Source organism: Epinephelus moara, chromosome 20 (genome assembly GCF_006386435.1).
Source record: "Epinephelus moara isolate mb chromosome 20, YSFRI_EMoa_1.0, whole genome shotgun sequence".
In the NCBI taxonomy this organism is placed as follows: Eukaryota; Metazoa; Chordata; class Actinopteri; order Perciformes; family Serranidae; genus Epinephelus; species Epinephelus moara.
The window spans coordinates 45,690,291-45,711,092 of NC_065525.1; the positions used below are offsets into that span (position 1 = coordinate 45,690,291).

The 20,802-nt window shown below is 42.3% G+C and overlaps 1 protein-coding gene across 2 annotated transcripts in view; it reads right to left on the reverse strand.

The window, feature by feature from the left end:
- Positions 1-1,824: 1,824 nt before the first annotated feature.
- The window catches only part of LOC126407499 (Golgi apparatus protein 1-like), a 60,156-nt gene continuing 41,178 nt past the window's right edge, over positions 1,825-20,802 (reverse strand). For both annotated transcript variants that reach the window (XM_050072433.1, XM_050072432.1), the window contains 13 exons: positions 20,099-20,161; positions 19,102-19,215; positions 18,695-18,783; positions 15,581-15,698; positions 13,063-13,155; positions 12,149-12,286; positions 11,634-11,757; positions 11,365-11,507; positions 10,631-10,732; positions 8,986-9,093; positions 8,320-8,440; positions 7,707-7,813; positions 1,825-6,811 (listed from right to left, as the gene is read on the reverse strand). In XM_050072433.1, the coding sequence (XP_049928390.1) occupies positions 6,644-6,811; positions 7,707-7,813; positions 8,320-8,440; positions 8,986-9,093; positions 10,631-10,732; positions 11,365-11,507; positions 11,634-11,757; positions 12,149-12,286; positions 13,063-13,155; positions 15,581-15,698; positions 18,695-18,783; positions 19,102-19,215; positions 20,099-20,161 (1,488 nt within the window). In that variant the 3' untranslated portion in view covers positions 1,825-6,643. The remainder of the gene's footprint in view (positions 6,812-7,706; positions 7,814-8,319; positions 8,441-8,985; positions 9,094-10,630; positions 10,733-11,364; positions 11,508-11,633; positions 11,758-12,148; positions 12,287-13,062; positions 13,156-15,580; positions 15,699-18,694; positions 18,784-19,101; positions 19,216-20,098; positions 20,162-20,802) is intronic.

Sequence of the window (20,802 nt, forward strand, 5' to 3'; positions counted from 1 at the left end):
CAAAATACAGGATCAGATCTCATCACATGGAAAATCAAAACAGGTTTTTTCTCTGCAGACCAAATTATTGCTTTAACATTGTGAGCTGAACTACTCGAGTTCCTGTAAGTTAACAGGAACATTTCATTTCATTTATTTATTTCTATCGACAGTTAAATACTTTCCAGCTGTAGTTCTTTGATGAGATGTTTTGAAACCAAGATGAAATACAAGTGGACATGACTCTGATCTTCAGTTCAAGGTGACTAAATATAATGAAACCGCCGGCTGCAGGAAGGAAGGAAGAGTACATTTATATCAGGGGTGTCAAACATACGGCCCACGGGCCAGAACCAGCCCAGAAACAGTCAAATCCAACCCACATGATGATTCTGCACACCTGATATTGATGCACCTGTGAAGGCTGAGGGCCATTTCTCAGTTTCATCGTCCACATGACAAACACAGTCTCACCCTACAGTCGTCTAAATCCTTTCACATCGCCATGATATGCGATATACTTGCTATATAGTTTAATGGTGCTCAGCGCGGCGGGCAAGAACTTAAGGTGACGAAAGTCCAAGTGGGGCAGGTGGGAGGGGTGATGCACCAAGATCATCCTCACTGTGACCTCGTCACATGTCCACGTTTGGTCATGGACTTTCCACGTCCACATATGACGTCCAAGGTACCCTGGGTGTGTTGGTTGTTGACGTTCTGGGACGCCGTGTCAACTTCAGCCTGTTACATGCATTGTCTGTTTTCAAAATACACTTCTGTTTTCACAGGAAATGTACAGTTTGATACAGTCTCTTTCAAAATAAAAGCACTACGTCGGTACAACACTGCAGATTCACTTTTTTTTATCCTTCAACAATAAAAGTACTTGGTTAGCTTTAGAGAAAAATGGAACAGGGTTTGACTTTACAATCCGACAGGATGTGAGGACGGCTTTGTCAAAATCCAGAACTTGGGCAATGACTTGTGGCGTCAGACACAGGCGCACAAAGCCATTCTTTCACATCGGCATGATATGCAGCCACTTGCTATATAGTTTCACCGAACTCGGCGTCGTCAGGGGGAAACACAGCGAGACAAGAACGAAAGTTAAGGTGACAAAAGTCCAAGTGGGGCAGGTGGGTTGTTGCCCGGTGTTTTTTCCAAACATTTAAGATTCAAACTCTCTTCAAATATAACTTCAGCTGGCGGGCATACATGAAGATACGTGACAGAAAACAAAACATCACATTGACACATTTTATGCTCTGCCACTTCTCCTCTAATCATCAGGCTGTAACCTGTGACAGGCTGTTATGATACCACAACTATCACACAGTCACATATATGGAGTTTTTTCACGTAGGTCTACATCACCAAAGGTTTATGACAAAATCACTTGACAACACTGACTCCGCTGTGCTGCTGCCAGAGGAGCCGCTGAATGAGTTCCCTCTGAGTGCTAAGAGAAGTAAAACATTCAGGACGACACAGTTTATTCCACACTACTGAAGCTGCTCCTCTTTTTGGATCCACCAAGGAGTCACTAATAATTTCACTTTCAGCCATGATTGTTGTTGCCGTGGGTAACAGTATGATGTCAATATGTCAACAAGTCGAAATACTGCGAGTATCACGATATGAATTTTTTATATCGTATTAGAACTCGTACTGGTATTGTTGTGAACGAGATGATTTGGCACACCAGATGTGTTTTAATATCAGGCTGTAGAGACACACACTTTGTTAGTCGAAACATTCGCTGTTGGTTTGAGTCTCAACAAGAGATTTGTGACAAGAAGAAACATTTTAAAGACAGTTTTATAATAAACAGACGGGACAACAGAATAGAAACCTTGCAGACTTTATTATTATTAACAAACTGTCCAATTCTCATCTGTACAGAACAACAAAAAGAAAAAACAAAAAAGAAAAGTGGGAAAATAAATCAGATGATGAGGAGCTCCGTGGATTCAGACACAAAACATCGTTTACAAAAAGATCTTTATCATCACAAACTTAAAATAAAAAATGTTCTAGTCATCATCGCTCGGGACGACGACAACAGCGAGGAACCGACCGGAGATCGCACTCGCAGTCCAGCATCTGTGGGCAACACACACACACACACACACACACACACACACACACACACACACACGCCCACGTGCTCCTCTGCTGGGTGCTGCAGGGGCTTCTGGGATGTTCTGTACAGCGGGGTCCCCCGGTGGGACGGCGAGTAGGCACGCTTTGATAAACCGACGTCAGATGGAGAAAAAAAGTGAAGGCAGTTCAACGAATCAGGACGTCTCATTTACAAGCAGGGAGGGCAGCGCTCACCACACCAAGCTTCAACAGTTAGAAAAAAAATTAACAGTACAGGCGGACTGCACGGTACGTAGTTTACAGTATGTCATCACTCAGTATAGTACACATGTACACATGATGGGCTCGAGCTGGGAGAGGACGCGCGCTCATTCAGTGTTTCTGAGCCGAACCTTTTGGAACATTTCCATTCCGTCTTCACACCGAGACCAAAAAGCTCGACAACACTGCGACTCTCCTACGTCCGAATACACCGAAACCTCGACCGCCTTCATCCTCCGGCATCAACCTGCAGGCTGAGCAGAGACACATCTGACGAACCAGATCCAGAGACAAGTCGCTCTGCTTTCAGACACAAGTCAAACACCAGCTCACTGAAGACGACCATGAGGTGCAACCAAGCCCCCGCAGGAAGCCAACAAGTGGAGCTTTGAGCTTAAATCATTTTGTTACGTTTCTTTAGTTTGTCGTCCAGTTTGGGTTTTCCTGGTCTTTGTTTTGTGCGTGTTTCTCTTTTCTCTGCTCACATCCGAGATCGTTTACTTGGCACCGACGTGACGAAGCAGAAAGAAACTACAAAGACCTGTGATTTGAGACAACATGACAACATGTTGAATTTTGGTTTCCTTCACCTGTGGTTTGGTTCAGTTTGGGCTGGACTACAGAAAGAAAAATGATCCATCATTTCATAATCAGGTTAAACACAGAGAGGTATCCTTACTGAGAATTATTGGGGATGGGAACTGGTTCAAAATTGTCCGATCCATCAGAATCATTAACCTCCCAGCTCCATTCCTGTCATCAATGCTTTTTGTGCCTGAACTACACCAAACATTAACCACAGCGTTGACAAAGTCAGTCTCCATTCTCCAAACGTAAAGTTTCACTGGTCCGCTACATATTAACGTAGAAATGGAACGTGCCCGCTGCAGAAACGTACAATGTCTACATTTACTCTGGTGACTGGGTTGCGTCTACGCTGCTGGAAACATACAGAAAGAAAAAGTCATGGTGGCGAGAAAGAAATGATCCAAAGCGTGACTTCACTTCAAGAAGAAAGACGACAACAGAGCTGCTTGTAACGTCTTTAAAATGATCATCAAGATGCTCAAACATCTTCCTTCACAACATGGGCTCAAATTCCAGGAGTGCAATGTATCCCACACTCTTTGCACAAGTGCAGCTGCTTCCCAACGGGGCAGCATGTTTGTTACTGAGGGTGATATAATAATGTTATAATAACATCAGGCAGGTTTAGTGGATTTTTTTTATCTCTCCAAGAAAACCTAAATGAAAATGAATCTGTGACCTGTTCCAAATTAAACAGCACCTTTGAAACAATCGTAATGTCCCAAATCTCTGTTGCTCAGTGAGTTCACTGTTCCTGCAAATGTTTAACTGGTGAAATTAATATTGATTTTCTTTGTACAGTTTTCAGCACTACCTCATTTTGACCCAACATCTCCTCAGTTTCCATCCCTAATATTTGTGTCTTCAAAAGCCATGTTACAGTAAAACTGTTTTCTGTCTGTGTCCAACAGATGTTGCTCCATGAACTGAACCCTCGTCCCATTCATATCAACATCACTCATCAGCTTTGATGGTGCGTGACAGCACCAGTGGTCATCCCCAAAGAATCATCACATGACAGATACTGATGCACAAACTCAGATGCCGTGTCTCTTTTATGTTGTGCACCTGGAGAATGTTGTGTTGCAGACGTCATATTTTGTCACGAAATGTACTGTGGTGGTCACGGCGAGCCTCTCTGAAACATCTGCTGCAGTGTTGTGTGTCTCAGCGCGAGCGACAAAGGACCATCTCAGGGCTGACCAGATTAGCAGAACAGTTGGCAGACATCCAAAAATACCTGACGTCTCCTCGTCCATGTCCTGCGTTTGCTGGACCAAAACATTTTCACCCTTCAACTCACTGATTGGTTCAATGGATGCACTGAACATCCTCTTTTCTTATGTTCCTGTTGTCTTCTAAGTAAAATTAAAGAAACAGTGTGTAAGCTTCAGGGGCATTTAGTGGCATCTAGTGGTGAGGACTGCACATTGCAACCAGCTGAAACTTCTCCTGGTTAGAATTCCTTCAGTGTTCATTGTTCAGGAGGATTTGACCAGGAGCTGAAAGATCCACAGAGGTCTCTTCCTCTCCGAAACAAACGGACCAACTGATTTAAACCGGCAAAAACACTGAATAAAACACTTTCACGTTACAAATCAGAGGTTCTCTGACATTCTCGAGGCGCTTCTAACTACAGTGGCTGACTTGAAAAAACACTAATGTCTCTGTCTAGACCCAGTGTCTGGTTTGTCTGTCCTGGGCTACTGTACAAACATGGCGGTGCAACATGGCGATCTCCATAAACAAGGACCTGCTCCCTGTGTAGACATACACACCTCATTCTGAGGGAACGGACACAAACATTCTTATATTTCTGAAGACGACTTTAATCTTTCGCCAAAGCATGAACTGAAAATGCCACACAGCTCTTTGATTTCTGTTGAGCGACACTCGTTAAAGGTGTTGTGCGCACTCTGCCATAAATCAGGCTCAATGTGCTGCTGACTTCATGAAACCTAACCGCCCATCAGAGAGGCGTTCACTGCCACACGTGAAACAATCAGCTGCTGGAGCAGGTTGATGCCCAGAGGAGGCCGAACCTTCGCCGCCTGCGTCCTCCCCCATATCCTCCCTCCCTCCCCCTGCAGGAAAGAGGGACGCTCGCTTGCTGGAGAAAAGGCAACCAGAGAACATTCAAATCATAGAAAAAAAAAAAAAAAACTTTGACCATTAGTAAACAAATAAATAAGGCTATGACAAAACAATATATATATATTTATAGATATAAAAAAAAGAACGAAAAATGTGCAATGATTCCAGTATCATCTTTACACAAAATGTTCACATCTCTATAATAATCTAGAACCTTTTTCATTTCTTTATTTTTTTTAATTCCTGCATTGCTCTCAGCTTTTTACGTACCAACCAGCGCGATACCAACAGCCGCTCTGCGAGTTCATGACTGGGGGCCAAAAAAAAAGAATAATAACAAAAAAAGAAGCCCAGTCTTTCTGCTCCGCCCAGTCTTTCTGCTCCGCCCAGTCCTGGATCAGGCTGGCACGACTCCTGACTCTGTGTCACAGCGTGCTGCCAAACAAACGTCCCAACGAGCTGCTGGAGCGGTGAACATTGGCTACGCTGGGAGCAGCAGGTAGACGAGCGTGGTGTGTTTATGGCATAGGTTGGGCTAGGAAAAACAAATCTTAAAACAAAAAAAGTATCGGACTGCATTAGAGGAGAGCTGAGGTTGCCAGGTCTGCTGTTTCAGAAAGAGTAAAATAAAAATATCCACAAATAATTCCTGCTGCAAGAAGAGCTTTCAGCGAGCCGGCTGGGAGTGTTTGTGATGTGTCCCCCCTCCTCCCTCCACCTCTCTTCATCTTATCTGTGGCTCGGTGGAGGGCTGGCTGGTTGGCGCCGCCCGCCTGGCAGTCCCATGGCGATAAAATCTAACTAACACACACATCAGCAAAACGAAAGAAAAGAAGATATATCCAGATCCAAAACAACCCCCGAAAACCGTTTAGCAGGACAAACTAGAACAATATGGTGATAGAAAGACAGTTTCATTTACACACACACACGTGCACGCACACACGCACACACGCACGCACGCACGCACGCTCGCACACACACACACACACACACACACACACACACACACACACACACACACACACACACACACTTAAGTCATTAAAATACTGGAGTCATTAAACTGCTCTATACATGAGCATTTCCCACTTTCTACACATTTACACTTATTATGATCCATTCACCTCCTTCGCCTCCATATCTTGACCTCTGACCCCGTATCCTTACAACCCCCACCCCTCCCCCTCTCCTCACCCTCCCACCACCCCTCGGCCCACAACGAAGGGCAGGAAAAAAAAAAAAAAAAAAAAGAAGCAGAGTAATTATACTGCATCTACATCAGGTGAGTGCGGGTTAAACTGCAGGAGGACCCGGCGCTCTGGATCGAAGCTCAGAAGGAAAAGAAGAAAAAGAAAAAGAGAGGGGTGTGGCCTCCCAGGGAGTAGGCGGGGCTTGTGTAGAGGAAGAGCAGGTGAGTCACTGATCAAGCCCACGTTCGTCTGCAGGATTGTGGGTGATGTCATTCCAGCGATGGAAGAAGAGGCAGAGGGAGTTTGTAAATGAAGTGGTGAGGAGGACTGAAGTGGGAGGTGAAGGTGGAGGAGAGGAGGTAAATGAAGAGGGGGAGGTGGTCGTTTCTCCTGTGGGTGTGTCCTGACCCCAGAGTGGGCGGGGTCTACCTGTCCTTCAGCTCCTGAGTGACGCGTTTGGTGAATCTGCCACAGAGCAGCCCCATCATGAAGAGCAGCGCCACGCCTGCACCAATCACAGTCAGGATGTAGTTCTTGGACGGTGATGTCATCACCTGCATGGCCAGGTCCGAGAAGCCCTCAGCGGGAGCCACCTGACAGGAGGTGAGGACATATGTCACAGCAGTCCACTTCATGCAGCTAACATAATGACTTCCAAAATAAAAGCCCTATTAGACAAGATTTTGATATAGCTTGTTAACTCAATTTCAAATTAAAAGCCCATTTAAAACTGACTTTATGCAGCTCATTCATACATTAAAAAATAAAAGTGAACTAGATAATTTTTCAAAATAAAGGATCCTTTAGTCAGATGATGAATTTCAAACCAATAGCCTGTTTTAGCTAGACTGTATACAGCCTGTTAAGTCAATTTCAGATTAAAAGCTAATTTAATACTGATTTTATATACCCGGTTATCTCAATTACAAATTAAAAGCCTATTTAAGACTGATATGATACAGCTTGTTAACTCGACTTCAAAATAAAGGTCACTGGATTTACACATCTTGCTAACTCAATTTCAACTTAAAAGCCCGTCTATTACTGTTTTTAGAGCTTGTTACCTCAATTTCAAACTAAAAGCCACATTAAGACTGTTTTTATACAGCTTGTTAACTAAATTTCAAATCAAAGCCCATTTCAGATTCATTTTATACAGCTTTGTTAACTCAAGCCCATTAAAGACTGATTTTATTTAGTTTGTTCACTTAATTTCAAAATAAAGGCCTCTTTAAACTTGATTTACACAGCTTGCTAACTCAATTTCAAATTGAAAGCCCATTTGAGATTGATTTCATGCAACTCATTCATCAGTTCCAAAATAAACGACCCTTTAGAACAAACTATGTATAGTTCAATCGGTTTCAAAATAAAGGAAAACTTTAGTCAGAAGCTATGAACCTTTTCAATTTCAAACTAGAGGCCTCTTTACGCTTGATTTTGCCTAAGGTCACTTGAGTTTCAAAATAAAGCTCCCTTTGGTCGTACCTTGGCGGCGTAGCTCCACATGTCGATGCGATCCTGAAGTCTCTTCTTGCACTCCGGCTGCAGACGAACACGTTTGTCCTGCAGCGCCTCCATCAGGCACGACATCTCTGAGGAAACAACACAACAAGTTTAGGAATTTAAGTTTGGTTTGTGGCTGCGTTGTATTTGAGGTCTGACGATTCAGAGACGACGGTTAGAAGATATTTAATCTTTGTTATATAGTTTCTAATATGTCTTAGTTTTAACAAATTAAACAAACATGTCAATTAATATTCTAATAAACTGAAACTAAAAACATTAAAATAATGTTTACAGACTTGATGTGTGTTAATAAAGAGAAAAAAAATCCTAAATCTAAAACTGAAAATCATTTTCTGTGGAGAATCTTTGGAATTACAAACCTATTTAAATGTAAAATAAAGAATCAAATTTTAGTTGCAATCACGCTTCTTTTTATTGTTCTTCATTTTTTAGGAGTTTAAATTAAAATTCCATCGTACAAAACACGCAGATAAAGATTTTCTGCATTTTTATTTCAGGTTATTATCACTAGCTCTATTTAATTTTCAGCTGAGGTGTGTGTGTTCGTGTGTGTGTGTGTTCGTGGACTCACGGCGCCCTCTGCCAGGTGGGATCGCTGCACACTGATGTTTGATGTCCAGAGCGCAGGCTGTGTGGAGGACGGGGTCGACGAAGATGTCCGCCTTACTCTCCTTTAGCATGTTCAACACCTCCTGCAGGAGGAGGAGGAGGAGGAGGAGGAGAGATGGGGGGGATACAGAGGATTGAAGAAGAGGAGGAAAAGGATGAAGAGAAAAAGATGAGAAGGTTTACATCAGTCGGCCCCTCCAGGATTTCACGGGTTGTTTTGTGATTGTTGCAGCCTGAAATGCCAGATGACAGCTGACCTATATATTTATAGGTGTTTTTGTTTTTCTTTAAGTTTTAAAAATTACTGTTGTTTTTTCAACTACATTATTTTAAATTGTTTTTTTTAAATGCACTAAATGCTGCTACGATCGGAGAAAATTGCACGGTCACACGGAATTCATGGGGACGGGCTGAATTTGCTTTAACTGTTGCGATCCTGAAATCCTGGTGGCACTGCCAAGAGTCTGGCATTTAGCTCCTGACTGATGGGTAATGTAAACTACGTTAACCCCCTCACCGTGCCAGTGGAGGAAACAGTTGTGTTTTAAAATTAAAATAAATTGTGTGAAGATGCTGTGATTTCCTCTCCCCCTCAGTGGTCAGCGAAGGCAGCAGTGACTTTCTTTACCTTCTTACATCCTTCCTGTTTGATCTTCAGCAGGTTGACCTTCAGACACTCCTCCACCTGCCCCGTCTGCTCCTGAGCTGCTGCTTCCTCCGGACACAGCCTGGAAATCTGAAAACACACACATAGTCAATAACATCTGTGTGAGCTGCCAGCGTGCCTCTGAGCAAGACACCGAGCCACAACCTGCTCCCTGTGAGCATGGCTGAGCTCTGAGCTCTGAGTCGGACGTGTGTTATCTTAATTTTCACACTGAAAATAAATCGTCAGAAACGGACTTCTCAGCAGTTATTAAATGTTCCACTCAGCCAGATGACATCTTGTGATAATTTGCATATTAGTGGCATCAGCTGTACTAATTTCCACTCGTCAGGTTTCATCAGGATCAGTCTGCGTTAATTCAACATGGTTTGACAGAATGTAGGATCAGCAGCTCCACGGGGATCAGTGTGCATGAAGGAGCTCAACTGACACTGTTTTTATTTATATTATTTACATTAGATTTTCATATCATTAGTTTTTATATGTTTAGATTTGCCTTGCCTCCATGATTTTGTGCATTTAATGCCTGCAAACCAAATCTCTGTCAGAATGATGATAAAAAAATGAAGATTTCAAGACGGTTTTCAAGTCTTAACAAAAGTTTTAACGTCTCCAGATGTGATCAAATTTAAAATCTGAAGGAAGTGAACATATAATCACTGGATGTATCTGTTTGAGAGTCCCCGTAGCCAAACACACCAGCTGCTTTCACCTAAACTACTGTACCACTGAAAGCAGCAGATTTATTCTCCTCTGCTAATTATCAAGCCATCGTCGCCCCCTGCTGGCCAGAGGACTGCATTACAACACATGTTAGATTCCAGGTGAGTCCAGTCCTCCGTAATTCAGTACTTATAATATAAAGAATTCTCCATGATCTGATGTTAATGGTGCAACACTTACACAGTTAATACACAAGAATCTTTACATAATTCAATTTTCTGTACTAAACAGAAATAATGCCAGACACAAGCTGATAGATGACGAACTGAGAACATGTTTTTAGAAGTTAAAAAAATACAGACAATAAGACTCAGTCTTTTTCACTGAATGAAACTTTTTGGCAGCTGCTGTGGCAAAATCAAAATATCTGAAGAGCAGTTTATAGTTAACAAAATCTAAGACTGAAATTATAACTAGCAGTTGAAATGTTTTTTTTTTTTTTACTGAAACAAAATAAAAACACCAGTCTTCAAAAACACGAAACTTAAATGTCCTGTTTTGTTTGGAGTCCTAAAGTAGTGACTGAAGGTGGTGGCGATGCAACACAGAGGATGCCAGCTGACATAAAACCCCAAGGAAATAAACGAAAAGGAAAAAGCTTGATATGCAAACAAGGTTTTCTAAAAATGGCTGAAGTTGCAGGGAGAACAACTATTAATCAAAGTTTTCATCACCACACTTAAAAACCCAGAACTAAATAAAAACTGAACTAAAATCTCAGCATTTCTAAAACTAACCTGGAATCAAAAATCAAAATGAAAGATTAAATAAAAATAAAAGGTCATTAAAACTTAATTTCTTTTGCTTCTTAAAACTGAGCCTCATAATTCACAGTGAGACTTTCAGAGCGCGTGTGTTTGTAAGGAAGCATGAATGTGCGAACCTCCTGTGTGCAGTGGATCTGCAGCTGAGGGTCGAGTCTGTAGTCCAGCGCCGACTCCTGCAGGATGATCTGGATCTGAGCCTCACAGTCTGGAGACAAACGCTGTCACAACACACACACACACACACACACACACACACACACACACACGCATGAACATCTATATGACCTTACAGGCTGACTGTCTTTAGGACGTCTTGATTTTAGATGCACTGAATGATTTCATATTCAGTATAAACAGTATCAACACTTCATATCTGTATGTACACACAAACCTCTTCTCACGCACTAACTTTAAGTTTCAATATTATAACAATAATTTCATCCTGAACAGCTGTCCAAGATAAAATGGTTTCCATCTTTAAAAACAGTGACATATATCTTTATTCTAAGGATTTCATTTGCACTCCCAGGAGGTTTCTATTTTATTTTGGTGGGCAGACATGAAACACGAGGAGAGACGCATGTGACTGCGCCAGCGGGAGTTGAACCAGAGATGTTTCAGGGTTAAGATTTGCTTCTTAACAGGGACACTCTGTAAACTGCCTCCTAACTGCCGACGAAACTGCAGCTGATATTGATCTATCTCAGAATATGAACAGGAAACTTCAGTGAGACGCTTCAGACTGATGACAGAAACCCTCGGTGTTAAAGAACAGAGAAAGAGGAAGTGAGGTGGCGCTCTCTAAACTAACTCTTGGACGTGTTGTTACAGTGAAGACAAAGGGTCTGACCTGGTCGGCGTATTTCAGTTTGAGGCAGGAGATGACCTGACCCTCCAGCTCGCTGTCCGCAGACGCCTTGTTCAGGATTGGCTGACAGAACTTTGGGATGTCGGCTTTACAGGCCTTCCTCAGCACCGGGTTCAGCCTGTAGTCTAAACACACACACACACACACACACACACACACACGACTTTTAGTAGATGTACTTGTGGTTATTAGGTAAAAGTATGATGTATTTAGTTGAGTGTGTGTGTGTGTGTGTGTGTGTGTGTGTGTACCTGTGTTCTGGGTGATCTGTCTCTTGGTGATCATCTGTTTACATTTAGGATCCATCAGCTCGCTGTTCTTGTTCTGTTTCAGACACTGAAGAACGTTCTTTCCCTCCGACTCCGTACAGAACCGCTGGAATGCACAGTCACACAAAGATGCAGTTGCAAACACACAAACACACTGACACACTTCACTGTTTGATCCGTACTGTGCTTTAGTCTCATCGATCACTTTGTTTTATGGAATTACTGTGACGACATATTAAAGCCAGGTTCAAACCCTTAAGTGATCATGTAGTGCTGGTTGTACTGGCCTACCCTGATCATGTGGTGCTGGTTGTACTGGCCTACTGGCCTACCCTGATCATGTGGTGCTGGTTGTACTGGCCTACTCTGATCATGTGGTGCTGGTTTGACTGGCCTACTCTGATCATGTGGTGCTGGTTGTACTGGCCTACCCTGATCATGTGGTGCTGGTTGTACTGGCCTACTCTGATCATGTGGTGCTGGTTGTACTGGCCTACCCTGATCATATGCTTGCAGACTCTCATCAGCTGGTAGTCCAGTTCAGGATCAACCATCTCCACCTCCTGCAGCTTGAAGATTCGCTGGTGGCAACGCTGAGTGAGCTGACGCTTGTTCTCCTTCAGACACTCGATAACCTACATGAAAGAGAGAGAATCAGACTGTTATATATCAGAGGTCACAGCTACAACTGGCTCTAAAGAAGATTTTTCACCACGAGATGTTGGCACATACAACTATCTCAGATGCAGGTGTGCTGGAAAGTATCACTTGAGTTTCGGGAGAAGAGCATCACAATCACAATCTATTGATCACACTCATGTTTCTGGTCCTCTGGATCTTCATTAAGAAAGTGTGATCAATGAAGTGTGATGCTGAGCAGGAGCAGTGTGCAGGATCTTCTCTTCTCAAGATTCAGTTTCAAAGGTAATGCTGCGTTCTTGAGCACAATTAAGTCTTATTTGCAAACTGATAATGGAAAAACAAATGGGCGCAGCATGGCTTGACTCAGCGTGGCCAAAAGTGGTGATGAAAAAAGGTAACGGTCTCTCCTGTGGGCTCAGAGGAAACAATGATGCATGATGCTGCACTGATGCCTGAACAAACCTGCCACCTGCTGGACGTTTAGGGCACTGACAGTTACTCTACAGTTTGTGGTCTGTACTGCAAAAACTTTTGTTTCTTGAACTGATGGAAAATGTTTCCCAGCATTTAATCTGTTGAACAGAACACTACAGCTAACAGCTAATTATACTGTCACCCTGGGTTCACACCTGATTACATCACTCTGACATGTCTGACATTTTGGAGCAATTACCAAAATACTTTTTAGACAAAACTCAGCGTCTTTTCCAAACTGCTGTAGAGGTACAGTGACTGAAAAAGAGGTGTGTGTTTGTGTGTAGCTGCTGACCTGTGCGTTGCCAAAGGCCACGTTCTGACACAGTCTGTTGATGTCCAGCTTGCAGGACTCGAACAGCTCCGGCTCCAGGCGGATGTCCTCTGACTGCACAGATTCAGGGGAAGGTTTAGTGGATTTACAGAAAACACAGACGTAAAGAAAAACACAGACACTTTTAATATGTGCAGTAGAGAGAAAAAAGAAACTGACGGGCTTCAGCGAGTGTCTCAAGAGAGATCAAGAGCTCAGACGAGAAGAGCAGAAAAAGAAGTGTTTGCTGTTGGCCTGCTGAGGTTTTATAAATGTTTGAATGGTACGTTAGTCAGTCTGCTGTGTAAGAAGCTCCACATCAAACACACTGAACCTCTGTGTGCGATTTCTCTTGTTGTTCCTATAAACCCAACACACACGCACGCAATAGAAATATACATAATTCACACACTTCAGATTAACTGCTTTCTGTTCATCCGACTTGATTTGTTTCATAAATGATCTTAAAGAACATTTTCTCTGAGAGCACTCAAGGGTTTATACAATGATGTGATAATAATAAGGGATTTTATTTAAGTGCTGCTGAAGCACAAAGCTCCTCTCTGACGGCTTTTAACTGTGATAAAAGTCTGTCTGATCACAGCTAGAAAATAATTACAATATTATGCAACTTTTAGAATTCACGGTCTTTAAGGTCGGCTCCATCAGCGCTCTCAAATGGAGATGCTCATTCAGCAGTTAATGTTGCAATGTGCTCATGCAGAAACCTTCATCAAAATAGCATTTTTGACCTCCACAACATTTTGAAGGTTCAGGTTTGACACTCAACACTGCTGGGCAGCTATAGAATGAAGGAAAAAACTTAAAATAAAATAAACAAATAATATAAAACAAAATAAACTCAAATAAAGGTTTGAATGCTGTTAATTCATTATATGACCAAAAGTATACAGCCAGTGGTGTATAGGACAGTTTTTACAAAATCAAAAACAGGAAATTTTTGATGCTACAGCATACAAGAATATTTAGGATAATATTGCTCTTTGTGTCGGTAGTTTGTGTTTGTTCCTTTCCTGTTTCAACATAACAACAGCTACGATTACATGCACACCAACATTAAACCATAATTCCGACCATATCCTGAATTTGCTGTGGGTCATGAGAATTTGGCCTTCTACCAAATTTAGCATTTCCTGATTAAGACATTTGGGACATGCTAATATTACTCAGGATTTCAGAGCATTATTTGGACATGTCTACAGCGAAGTTGCAATATGCATCTCAACTGGGGTTTTTACAACAGTTTGCAACACACGGCTTCTTGTCTGTTTCACGTCAGCTCTGTGCGTTGCCATGGATTTGCTGAACACAAACCAACTCGCCAGCGCTCGCCTGCAAGGCTGAGCAGAGATGCATGGCCAAAAGACGAACCCAAGTTTCTGGTGTGAGGGTGAAACTCATCTGCTTTTAAACATTATGAAAAGACAGATATCAGCAGGGCTGCCACCCGTAGAAAACTCTGAAAAAAATCTTATTTTGATGCAAGGAAACAAAATGACAAGCAGCTCCAGCTGTTTAGCATTTCTAGATGTTGATGTGATAAACGACATATTAGGGCACGTTAATCAGAGTGTGTATGACTGCATGTAAACAGGAGGATTAGTGGAATATTCATTTTCCTTAACCGTGTAAACAGTTTAATACAAATAGTGTCTTTTTCAGAAGAAGGGCAAAACATGTCATATTTTGTGTGTGTACATGTAGTCAGTGTCTCTGTACACAAAGCCAGCTCCATACAGTGACTGGAGCTCTGACCTCTGACCCCCCCTTAACACCTTTGGGATGAACTGGAACATGAGAATCAACTGATGAAGCAACATCAGTGACCAATCTGGTTGCTATCCTGTGAAAAACATGTGTCCCAAAGATAAATGGCTTCATTTATACAGCACTTTCTTTACAAGGTTTCTGCTGCTCATTCACATGGAAGGCAGGCAGCTCCCACACAGGCTCTCCAACACTGTGAGCAGCAGACGACCCGCTCTACCTCCTGAGACACAGCTGCCCAAAATACCAACTTTTCATCAGCTGTTTTCAGCTTTGTGACGAGGCATCTTTCAGATCGACCGATGAGTTTTTAAATGGTGTATGTTACATAAGCCGGAGGATTTTCTCAGCCCATTGAAGAAACATTTAATCCGTCAGTGTTTCATTGAGAAACACCAAATTTGGAAATGCGTGGGACAGTGACACAATGTTGACCGTGTATGAATGTGAATAAATCCCTGCAGCCAGATTCAAACACACGGTGGAGCCTGAAACCAGACGAGTGGAGGCTGGTCTTTAATTTGTTCTTTTAGATTATAAAAAAAAAGGAAACATGTGTCCGGTAACATGGCGGACTGTTGTGAGACATTCAGACTTCCTGTCTCTAAGTGACAGTGAGTCTCTTTGGAAACTAATGAGATGTTACAGTGGATGGAGCGCTGACTGGCTGCGCTCTGTGCTGTGTGTTTGTGAACTGTGTCAGTGAACGTACCATCTCCACCTCCTCCACCCGCAGCTGTTTACGACACTTGATGGACACTCGCTGCTCCTTGACGTCCTGCAGGGTGTCGTTCCTCACCGTGGTGCTGAGGCAGATCACGACGTCCACCCTGAACGACAGAAAGACACGAGCTCACACACCCAGTCCGACTTACACTCTGAACAAAATGTCAACATCACATTTACGCCTCGCTGGAGATGGGAGAGTCTGTTTGTTGCTCAGCTGTGAATTTCACTGCTGCTCCAAACTGCAGACGTGTTTTTAACATCCAAGAGGTCAGATTATTATTTTTTTCAAACCTAAACACATCCTCTATCACATATTTCAAAACCTTGCTCAGTGTTTGCAGGACGGCTGGGTGGAAAAAGTGTGTTGGCAGCTGACATTATAATCCAGTCACCAGTCACCAGTCTTCCTCTGAAACACAGAGAGCTGAAAACCTCAGGAGGAGTTTTAGGAAAGTGAACTGACCCGCCATCATTTACAAAAACACCTGGAAAAAGTTGAGCATGAACGTTCATTTTCCACCTCTGAGCTCAGAATATTTTGTAACACAACACTCTTCCCAAAGGTCCACTGACCAGCTTTCAGACTTGAGACTGAGAGATGAAGCCGACAGCTCGTTAGCAACTCCACCTTTTTTAGTTTGGATAGTTTTGTTCTATATCTGATAACATGGTGGAAGTAAGTGGTCATTTTCTTGCTGCAGGTATAAAGAGCAGATTATTATGGAAGCCCATTAGTGCCAGTGAGAGGGGAAAAAGCGGAACATTTGGCCTTGTGATGAAAAAAGATGCTTTAAATTGTTATAATAACAAACTAGCTCAAAATAATCAGCTAAAAAGAGTCTCATTATTTTGAGATACTAAATTATTATCTTGACAAAGGTTCTCATTATAATGACTTTGGGGTCATGCCCACCAAAGGGTTTTTTTTCCTGAGGCACATGGTGTATTTACTACATGCACCAGCAGTGTGACGAGCTGCCGAGCACTACACATTTGGCATTTCTTTTTTCTTAAATGGTGAGTAGGACTGCCCCCTAAAAATCACCAGTAGGAGACCACTTAGTCAACTGAGACTGCTTCAAGTTGCACAGTCTTTTTTTTTTCTTTGTCAGTTAGTGCGCAGTATTTTTCTGTGGATGTTTTGGTCCACATATTTTGCTGCAGAGTGAGCGCTCTTCACTTTGACACTGCTGTTCGGGCACTGAGACACTTGGATGCCTGACGCTGATCTGTTTTCACCTGAATACGATCCTTTTCGCGAATTCTTGAAGCGTCCTGACTCCCTGCTGGATCAGCTAACTTTCTGTTACCGCTGTCTCCGTGCACGAGCTACACAACAGCAGCGCTAACACCAACACTGAGCAGTTTGATGGTCCCAACAAACTCACATCAGTACCAAAATGGCTCGACTTTGCAGCTGCACTATTGCTGCGTGTAGGAGCCATAATCTATATTTAACCTCTGTTGTTTATTATTTGTTAGGCTGCACACCTTCTTTTGGTCACTTTCACTTCCGGTTGTAATTGACACAGGTGTGGGGGATTGGTTTCACATTATTTTACCTGTTCATTCACTGGCGTGACCATTCTTTAGACAAAGAGGTTGAGTGTTGGCTCCAATATTTGTTGTTGTATTTGTTTGTTTGTTTAAAATATCACCATAAAAACGCAAAGTTGGACTTGGACATGTATTTCTTTCAATGAGGCACAGTTAAGAGCCGACTCAGCCTCTTAGCAGCTTTTTTTTTTATTGATAGTAGTCGCTACACTGCATCCTGTGCTTAGCACTGCCCAGGACAACTGTGATTGGTTTAAAGAAACACAAACAAGCCAGAGCATTTTTCCACTGTAGCAGAACTGGTGATTTCACACCTTTCTCAAGCACTGAGACAGTGCCATGGCGATAGGTCTGGCTTCTTTGGCTTTTAACGCCACACCAAAACACTCATAGGTTTATATGTTGCCCCGTCAGGTCTGCAAGAACTGCAACCCCAGCATCTATGGTATGCATATTTTCTTTTCCTACGATAGACATGACCCGCCCTGCTCTCCCTGTGACTCGCTGGTAGTTATTGGCTTCGTTGGTAGGCCTGTCGCGATAAGTCAGTTAACTGCACGGTAAATTAAAAGGGAGACGGTAACTTTTCCGGCTGCGATTAATTGCCATATTCATGCGTGTTTGTTTTCCTCGTCTCTCTCCACCAAAGAGACTGGACGACAAGAGCGTTCACTGCCGTGCATCGTCTGGCAGCCAGGTGAGTTGGTTCATCAGCGTAATGAACGGAGGGAAAGCTCTTGTGATCGAGTGTCTTTGACTCTGTGGGGGGGCGGGGCTATAGGCTACACACACACACACACACAGTGCGATCTTCATGAGGGGGAGATGAGGCGGAGAAGAAAAGAGAGTTGAGCGCAAGAGAAAGACAGGGAAATCGCCGGGTTTGTTCTAAAACCATCTCAACAAAAAGGGCAAATACGACCAACTTAACTGCACACCTGAGAGTGAGAGACTGACAGACTATTTTTTTGTATTTATTTATTCATTTCGGATATTTAAATTTTCTTTTTTGCATTCCTAAATATTCTTGTTAAATAAATGTTAATTTGTCTTTAAGAGGGTGTACCTGCATCATTATGCCTTTATTATCATTATATAAGTTTAAAAAATGGTCTAAAAACAGCAAAATTCCAACAATAATAAAAACGGTCTTAAAAGCACAATATTACACAATATTATCGCTTATCGCAATAATTTCTGGCGCAATCGCCCAGCAAAATCTGTTATCGTGACAGGCCTAGTCGTTGGTTAGGGTTAGGTATGGCTGGGATTGTTTAGAGTTCAAGTAAGAATGTCAGGGCAAGACAGTGTGTGGTGTTTCATGTCTTCCTCATCCTAGGAAAAGCAGATTTGCCGACAGTGCTGGAGAAAAACAAGTACCGTCATGTTTTCAGAATGTTGGCATGGACTTGGTACCAAAGTATCAGTTCTCACAACATTCCTACTTACAGTTTGTTTTCTTTTTCATCACACTGGTTGACATGAGCTTCCATAGACTGTGCTATCAGCTCTGACACTGTTTTGTGTTCATGAGTCTTACTTCTTCTTGATATTGGGACACAGTTTGAGGACGTCCTCCTTGCAGGCCGTCTTGAACTTGTACGAGAAACGAAAATCTTTGATCTGAATCTGCAGACAGACAGACAGACAGACAGAGCAGCTTGTTAGTAATACATTCATCAGATAATGCTGCAGACTTATTGTACTACATGCTGACATTTTGATGCTACTGCACAGCGAGTCTACAATAACTCAATGAGCTAAAACCATGAAGAGAATAAACTGGAGTATTGTTTATTATTCGTATTTCAACATTTGTCAAAAGAAAAGAAGTAGTGAAATATCTGCCCACTTGTGTCATAACTCATGCTGATATAAAAAGCTTCTTATTTTGTTTCCGTTGAGCTAAAAACATCTTGATAACACATTTGTCATCCATCTGCTCACCAGCTGGAAGTGTGTCACTCCCACCGAACACTTCTCATTCATCTCCTTCTGGTGTTTGTTCTGAACCAAACACTCCATCAGGTCACCGGTGTTGATCTGGTTATCAGCCACCTCCTGACAGACAGACAGACAGACAGACAGACAGACAGACAGACACAGAGACAGACAGAGAGGGGGGGTTGAAATTTGGTAATGAAACATTGGGGCTGGGGAAGTTGTCAAATTTTATTTTCAATTATGATTTTGTCTTCCAGTGATTACAAAAACAAGACACGTGAGATAAAACGATAATTGAGCTACATTCTGTTTCACAATGAAGCTTTTATTTTGTCTTGTGTTATAAATCCAGCGCAAATCCTTCAGCCTGAACTGGCTCTCTGTCAGGTGTGGTATGTTTAGTTCACCTGAGGTCAAGGTGATGGGAGAAAGAGCCTTTGGTCAAAGAGTAGTCATGTTAAATAATCCTGATCTCAATACTGACCAATAATACTTGTGATTATCATTCTGCCCTGATTGAGCAGCCCTACTGAATATTAAACCTCATGCTGTTAACAGTTATGATTAGATGTTTTTACAAGTAATTCAGACTGAATAATTCAGTACACTGGTCTAATCCAGCCCTTAATAATATTAAACCAGTTTGAAAATGTTTACACCGGCCCAGCCCTGATACGTAAATTAATGTACATGTGTGTGTGTGTGTGTGTGTGTGTGTGTGTGTGTGTGTGTGTGTGTGTGTGTGCGCGTGTGTGCTGCTTCAGGAAGGTTCACTTTTTGTACACTGCAGAAACAAAACACAAACGTGTACATGGTGCATCGTCAGTATTGATCAGTTAGGATTGACTTTGTGCTTTTCTCATTTTTCTGAATTAATTTGCTTTAGAAGCCAGTTTTTACACTCTCAGCCTTCTTAAATCAGAGCAACAGTTCCTTTCTGAAACTTCTTCCACTGAGTTCAAACTGGGTTTATAAAGAGCTGTTGGTGGATCAGACTTACATGGCAGTGGGTCTGGATGACGGGTTCACACGCTTGCATCAGCAGCGCCTCGATCTGAATATCCTGAGGACAGAAAAACACAGACGCTGTGAACACAGAAGATTCAGGAAGATCATGTCAGTCAGCTCAGGACGAAGATTATTGTGTTGCAGAGGTTAGATTCAGTTGGAACAGCACAACCAGGTGGCCCCAAGATAAAGCTGAAGGGTCACCAGATTAAATATATTTCTCTCACAATAAATGACTTTTTGCTTCCTTCCTCGAGTGAAATCTTGTTCACACTAAGGTCATAACTGGCTACAAAGAGACACAAGCCAGTGAAGTTAGGAACCACTGAATTAAAGGATGACCCTGTTTGTTTTCTGCTTTGGACAGTTTTGACATTTTAATCAAAATTTGATTTCTCTTCTGGACAGAAGCTGTTAGAGTTCACTTTGACCGGATGAACTGTGCTGAAGAGCAGACAACTGTAAAATGAAGGAGATCAAATCAAAGACCAAAAAATATGTGTATATACATATATATATATATATACACACATACAGTCAGGTCCATAAATATTTGGACAATGATACAGTTGTCGTCATTTTGGCTCTGTACACCACCACAATGGGTTTTAAATGAAACAATGAATACCTGCTTAAAGTGCAGACTCTCAGCTTTCATTTAAGGCTTTTTTCAAAAATGTAGTATGAACCGTGTAG